At 37.7% G+C, this 7,493-nt stretch overlaps 1 protein-coding gene across 1 annotated transcript; it reads left to right on the top strand.

Annotated features, from left to right (window-relative positions):
* Positions 1-410: 410 nt before the first annotated feature.
* LOC125475618 lies at positions 411-3,932 on the top strand. Its single transcript, XM_048580597.1, has 3 exons — positions 411-1,367; positions 2,820-2,942; positions 3,689-3,932. Exons 1-3 carry the CDS (start codon positions 1,237-1,239, stop codon positions 3,774-3,776), a joined length of 342 nt encoding a protein of 113 aa, XP_048436554.1. The 5' UTR covers positions 411-1,236; the 3' UTR covers positions 3,777-3,932.
* Positions 3,933-7,493: the final 3,561 nt, after the last annotated feature.

Here is a 7,493-nt window from a genome sequence, read left to right as displayed (position 1 = left end):
GGTCATGGTCCATTCACCATAGCACGTCGCATATCCTCTACCAGTTGGTGAAGAACACTCATTGCTATAATGGACAATTCTTCCACACTTATGACAAATGTCCTATAGACATTCATACTAGAACTCCACCCAGGATTTGGTTACCCAACATTCGGTGGTCAGAGGTTTAGTGGTATTGACCATCATTCTGACCCTTAGGAAACCCCTAGCTCGTGCCAGATCATTCAGCTCCACGAGCTCACCACATTTGCTAGCAAGCTGGTTGATATTCTCCTCGGAACATAAGTATGGTGGTACCTCCTTCATTTGAACCTAAAATAGAACCAAATGCATCAGGACCTCCATCATCGCAAAATCATCTCTCCAGCTTTTTAACATAGAGGTTTTGTTTCATCACATCTAGTATACAGGTTGCCATAGTCTCATCCCTTACCATAATAACGAAGGAGTTATCATGCACCCAGCTAATCTGAAGGTCCTTAAACTCTTTCCAGGCGCTCTTTAATATGTTTCTTACTCCCTATTTATTAAGTTGCTGATCCACCAACATTGTGGCAATGAGCTTAACTTTTTGTTCCATGTTCGAGAGCTTCATTCCCCCCTCAGCCGAACTACTAGATCATCTACTTCTGTCGCCATCTCTTCTTTTAATTTCTTTTTCTTTCCACGTTTCCTATGCAGACCAACTACCTGCCTTTTACCACTATCCAACAGATTGGAGTTGCTATATTCCTAACTTTTGCAGCAGTAGACAATGTAAAGATTCTGATTGTTTCTCAGGTTGGTAGGGACAGAGTAAATGCTCACCCTTTTTGAATCCACAATTACAACCCCAAAATCGAAATAAGACATAATCGCCCACTAGATCTGGAACCTAACCCAGTCTTCTACCCATTGACCTGATTTAGGTTGTTGGAAGCTCATAAATATTGTCATAACCACCATAGTTGCCAGAGGGACCACACTTTGAGAGTTAATCAAGCCTCATCAGCCCAAAGATGGAAGTCTCATCTATTAAGCCGTTAGTATCCAGGCCTCCGAGGTAGAAATGACTTCTTGACATCAGGGTGAGACAGGCCCCCTAGACCCCAGTAATAACTCTTTGGCTATTGGCAGATGACTAAGTAAGGAAATTACCTCAAATGAACCACGACTTAGTGAGATCTGAATGCCCAGGCAGGAAATTAGGGCAAATTAATAGGGGAATACGATACAATACTCAGGGACAGAGGGTTAATGGTGCCCAGATCGGTTGGAAAAATAACGATAGCAAAGTTAATAGGAGAATCTCACAGGGCAGGGAATGACTCACACGGGGTAGAGGAAGACTCTCAAGGAGAAGAAAAGGCTTTCACGAAGAAGAAAAGGTACTTTTACATTAATTCCTTTTTTTCCTTCTATTATGGGCTCCAATTTCTTATTGGGCACATACTATGTGGGTAGATAGTTTATACAATCTTTTTACGCTAGATTGTTTTTAACTTTCTTAAGGTAATGACATTTTTCCTAAGGCAATAAGGTTATTCTTCAATCCATTTCAACGATTAGAATTGCTTAATCATCATTTAAAGGTCATTTTTTGAAAATTATCTAGATTTAAAGTATTTGATCATCTAAAATGTGGAAATTTTAATTTATTAAATAAAAGCAAAAGGAAAATACGAACTATCGAAAGTTCTATTTGGTTCTTAGTAGCATATATCTTTTAAAGCAAAACAAAAAATGCACGTTGCAGACCACGGTTGGATTCTCGTTGGTAAGTCATTATTCATACACGTTCTTCACCTTTAGCGTCTTTGCCACATTACAACACAATCCCTTTCTTTTAGAACTTCGCTTTTAGGTTTAAGTTTAGTATTTACGTTGTAGTATGAATAATCATGTTAAATTATAAATATGAAAAGGAAATTTTTTTGACATGTCATATGAACTTCTGCACCTTTTTTTTAATTTCTCATATAAAGGATTTGTCACATCAACTTTTCACATATAAAGGATTTGTCATCTCGCCATAATTTTGTTAAGTTTTCCATCTAAAATAACTCATGGGCCATGCACATGACTTAGTTTCAATGTTATTTCGGTCTTTTTAACTCCCCACACACTTTCAAGATGATTTAGGACATTTCAACTCCTCTTTTTTTAGAATAGGTGGACCGCAATGATTTCTCAAAATTCGTAATTAGTTAAACTCCATGTAGTGAGCCTAATGTACTTTTTTAGTAGTTCACCATAAGTTTTTGAAGCGAACGCAACATGTTTTTTTAACTAGCCAAAATCTTTGGATCATACCAAAGAGAAGTAACTTGTAAAAAGGAGTTCAAATGTCAAAACCAATTAATTCCTCCACCTCGTAGTGTCAATGTATTCTTGTATTAAAATGAAAAAAAAATTGTGAAAATGAGGTTAAAATTCCAAAATAACCCTTAACACAGGTCATGTGCATTGCACGTTGTTGGAACCAAATTCGCACATTGTAGTGAGTGGTGGTTGTACACAAACTCAAGCAACTTGCAAAATAATAAACAACCGTAAGCAAGCCTTAGAACTAGGGGGAGGCGAGGTTGTGTCGGCCAAAGGCTTTCCAATGGTCAAGTTAGTGAATGAGTTTAGATTCAAGCAATGGGCAAGAGAATTCAAGTGTTTATATTGCATTACCAGAGATAAACCCTAGATGGCCGTATTTATACCATGGGAAAGAGACCTTTTTAGGATAGAATCCTAGAGGATATCTAAAAGTAATCATTGCATCCTCTTAGGAGTTGTGATTACTTGCGGTGGATTATGTCCATATTCAAATCAGATCATGTGTCTTGCAGAACTAGCATAGTCATCCAGCGTAAGACTCCGCTTATTGCCCCAAAACAAGGTGATGGTGGCACCGCTGCTCCATCTGATATAGCTCTGCACAAAGTTGGTGAGTCCATGACTGGACTTCTAAGGTAACTATATTTGGATTAGCCTTACCTTAGCCCTCAAAAATCATGGTCCCATAATTGCCCGTAACTATCCATCTGAGAGGTAATATGTTCCCCTTGAGAATGGATAGTTACCCAATGACCATGCATTTTGGAGTAAGCTAGAATACGTACCGTTTTAGTCTTCAATCTTTATGTGTACTGGCATGACTCTTGACATTTTGGGATAGTTAAGTCACTTCAATTTCTATCATGCATCCTCTAAAATTGTGCAAAAAATCAACCGCAATGTTGACAAATGTCTCCACCTTGCATGCATGCTTCTCACGCGTTTAATTTGATTGGCTTTGATTCTTGTACACGTTAATCTCTAGGTGACGACCCTCCGTTTTCAATGGTGAGATCTTTCAGTGATTTGTCTTTAAATAACCACTTTTCCTTTGAGATCTTCATAACCATTTTTGTTTCTACAACATGGAACTTTTGTGTTTTAACCAAAGCTTAATTTCCATACTCAGTTTTCTCCCTGATCTTTTGATGTCCAAGATCTGCAGATAAAAACTTCCTTTGTTCTCACCAATTTCTTCCAAACAATGCTAAGTAACACCCAATTTAGCCAAGTCTCATCTTAATCTCCCCTGCTTTTGGCGATTTGTTTTATACTCCCATCATAGCACTCTAGATGAAGGATTTGAATCTAATCCCAATCTCTTTGAGGGATTGAAATTCTTTCGGGGGCTCTTCATCACCGTTTTCTTCCTCTTCCGCAGCTTGTGGACAACGGCAGTGGTAGATCTCCATCAGAATACTGTCGTCCTCGAAACACAGCAAGATGGGCATAACACGCAATTGATTTGACAGTAGTACTTCGTCCAATCATCGACGAGTTATGTTTAATATGCAGCATTGTCTTCAAAATTTCCTTTTGCTAGGGGTGAAGGCTTGCCTCCCCCAAACCATTGTATCTATTTAGTCCCTTTCCGGGAATTTGATAATGAACTTGTGCTTGTATGATTCTTTACATGTCTTCATATTCATGAAAGATTCTTAAACTGATAAAAAATTTTAAGTAAATGAACCTCAAAAAATAAGTAAGCAACATAGCAAAATGCCAATAAGTTTGAGGGCTCGGGACAGAGCTCAAAAGCCCCCTTGGTCGTGTTGATTCGGAGAAACTTTACCTCCCAATCTTAGCATTCGTAAAGAATTTTCATCGCGATAGTCTAAGCACCACCTTACTACGCTCCGTGCTCACTAACATATTTATTGAATTGAAGAAGTACAATGCTTATATTTGGAATGACCTGCAATGAGTGAATTAGCAACAATTTTTTACTACCCCATCCTTTGGGGCAAGGATTTCAAAACTTGCAATGTAGTCTAGAAAGCGATTTTTCTTTCTAGACAAGATTACGCGTTTATTTACAGTGAATCTTAAACAAAACAATTTTGGAAACTTGGTCGTCAGTATGTGGGTCGGAAATACTTTTTGAATCCTTTTGTTGCACCCTGTGTGTCGAACTTGAGTGTTTTCAATCAGACCGCGTTGGCTGGCTTGCCCAAATAATTTCTGCATATCAGAGCTTTGTCGGAATAAAATTCCTTTGAGGATTACCTAGCCTAGATGCCCATTTCGATGTTGCAAAACATACTTGACTTTGTATGTTGGTCTGGGATAAAAGTAGTTGTACTCAGGGTCGGAGTTCAGAGCCTACTTCAGATGATTTCCAAAACGCCATTTCGACTATTCCCTCAAATGGTGTAAAGCCTAGGTTCAAATGTTATAACCCACAACTTTGGTATTTGTATAAACTTTACGAAGGCCGAAAGGTGCATTGGACTTCCGGGTCAAGGTGTTATGTCTCCGTGCCTATAGTTGGCCAATCGTTACCGTGCTTATTATGGTTCAAGTCTCTTAAGCTATTAACCTTTCAAGACGGGCTCGGCTACGAGAGACTCCTTTGATAGTGTTGATTTGAATTTTTAGAATTGCGTTTATACGAAGCTTTCAAAGTTTATATGGGTACCATTTCCCATAAGTGACTAGTCATTTATGACCCAGTTTCACCATAAGCTTATTTTGATGGATTGGTTTTTAGCCGTTTAGATTTCATCCAATGGCCCACATTTGGTTCGCACACCCGGTCCGCACCTATGAAAACGCGATACAGAATGATGTTGGCAATATGAAGCTTGAACCAAATAAAAAAGCCATTAGTCTTGACTTGAGAGACATGAATTGGGGATATTAAGAGCATCTTCAGTAATACTAGGTTAAATTTGTATTATTTTAGCAATTCAAATATTAATTTGGCCAACCACCACTTTCACCAATACTGGCTATTTTAGCTTAGTTAAAAAAAAAAAAAAAAATTCCTCAAACTTGACAATCCAAACCCTTTTCCCTTATGTTCGAGTTTCGTTTTTCTGCATTTTTTTGTTAAAGTAGCCAAAAAACCTCATTTTATTAAGTCGTTGGAAATGCTTTATCGTGGAGGTGGTGTGTCTCAAAATTGATTATGTATCTTCACTAGGTTTAGCGCCATAAAACCTATCATACGCTGTCATTATGAGAGATGAATGCAAGAATACAAGTGTATTTATGTCATTTTGTTACCAACTTGTCAAACTCATGTTTGCACAACCCGCGACGTATTTTAATCTTTCCAGTTGCATGGCATAATTGAGGCAAGAGGTGGCACTGTAAATTGCACAGATGATGAAGGCAGAGTTGAATTGGGAGGGATGGCCACCGGCCATTGTTAACAGTGTGAGGTTGGGGTTCCTTAATTAAAAGGCAATCGACAATGACAAATACTATTAGAAACTCTGAACTCATGATTGAATTCACACAACGCATAGAACAGAGGGAGAAAGGCAGCAATAAAACCAATAGCAATTTTTTTTTCTAGAAAAAAAAAAAAAAAAAAAAAAAAAAAGGACTCCTTCTTCCTGAGGTAAGGGGAAACAGGCCTGTGAAAGAGTAAGGGACACACCAAAACCTCCCACACCATTAAATCAATTTCAAAGGACAATTTCAAACCCCTAACTCCGCCCCCTTTGAAATTATTGAGTTTACAGAAAAAACGGATGAGCCTCCTTTTTTTTATCCATTCATTGTACTTTATGTGGTCAGATTTCATTGGGTACTGTTTGTTTTTAATTTTAAATAAAAATTAAACGGATGAGCCTCCTCTTTTTATCCGTTCATTGTACTTTGTGAGGCCAGATTTCGTTGGGTATTATTTGTGTTTAATTTTAAATAAAAGTTTTAAAATAATTTATAACCGCACGATTTACTATGAACGGGTAATATATAAGGATTGCTAAGATCTTCACAAAGAGGATCCAGATAAGATCCAAATCCCATAAAAACCCAAGGGAAAAAAAAGATGTACAAACAAAACTCTCTTTCTCCTCTACTGGTTACTTGAAATTTTGGTGGAACTGCATTTTGGGTCGGTAGTGTCTCTGATGAATGAGAAAGTCTCACACAGTTTAACAAGAAAAGCCACAAGCAAAAGCTGGCTCAAGTTCCCAACTATCCATAGAAGCTGCCTAATTGCAATTGAAGGATTTTTGCTTCTCTCACTAATGTTTGAACCCAACTCTCTCTCTTTTTCTCTCTCTATAATTGGTTAGAGAGGATGCCAAGATTAGAGCCAAGACAGTATGAATGTGTGAGAAGAGCTTGGCATTGTTGAAATAGTATCAGGCATGTAGTTGATAGGTTTACTAACAATAAAGATCAAAGCTTTGTGACAGAAAACAATGGTGAGAGATGAACATAGAGAGAGAGAGAGAGAAAGAGAGAGAGAGAGAGAGAGAGAGAGAAAGAGGGAGAGGTTCTAATAATTCTGATTGAAATTGAAGATACGGAAATTACAAGGTTATAACCCTAACTTGGTTCATTGCTCAGATCCTACATTTCAGGGAGTATGGACACATCTCCAGCCATTTCAGGCCATCATGGCTATAATCCTTCCAGTTATGAGAGGATCAAAAGACACATTACAACACTAACAGATAAGAGCAATAGTTGTGCTGTTTACTAAAAATAAAAGGAATAAACTAACTGTTACAACTTAATCTCTAACGGCTATTACTAAAATTAGTAAGTTCTTCAGTGGTCTTCGATTTCATCATTCTCTTCAATTACATTTGCAAGATAGTCATTTGCAATGTTGATTTCAAGCTGGTATACAACTTAAATCTCAACAGCCTTTTCTAAGCTGTTTACTGGCTTCACTCCAAGCTTCAATCTCAGATAATTAAATCTTTCTTTTGGTAAGGCTTTTGTAAAAATGTCTGCAAGCTATCCTTCACTTCTGCAATACTTCACATCAATTGCACCTTCCTGTAATGCTTCCCTTGTGAAGTGGTATTTCCTGTTGATGTGTCTTGTCTTTTTATGGAACACAGGGTTCTTTACCATAGATATAGCAGACATATTGTCACAAAACAATGGAGTTGCATCAAGTTGCATCTCACCAAAGCCATTAAGAACAAATCTTAGTTAAATAACTTAAGTTATGTCTTCTGCTGATGAGACATATTCAGCTTCAGCAGTTGATA

Source organism: the organism of the source record quoted next, unplaced genomic scaffold (assembly GCF_019419815.1).
Source record: "Pyrus x bretschneideri cultivar Hongxiangsu unplaced genomic scaffold, Pyrus_bretschneideri_v1 Contig15, whole genome shotgun sequence".
NCBI lineage: Eukaryota > Viridiplantae > Streptophyta > Magnoliopsida > Rosales > Rosaceae > Pyrus > Pyrus x bretschneideri.
The sequence above is the reverse complement of the archived record's forward strand: the minus strand, read 5'-3'. Positions and strand labels throughout refer to the sequence as shown.

Bases quoted from the DNA above. Each gene is read 5' to 3' on its own strand.
- LOC125475618 (XM_048580597.1), top strand. From the start codon at position 1,237: ATGGTGCCCAGATCGGTTGGAAAAATAACGATAGCAAAGTTAATAGGA. The intron at 1,368-2,819 runs GTACTTTTACAT...TGTGTCTTGCAG, and splicing joins GCTTTCACGAAGAAGAAAAG to AACTAGCATAGTCATCCAGC. The intron at 2,943-3,688 runs GTAACTATATTT...CCTCTTCCGCAG, and splicing joins TCCATGACTGGACTTCTAAG to CTTGTGGACAACGGCAGTGG.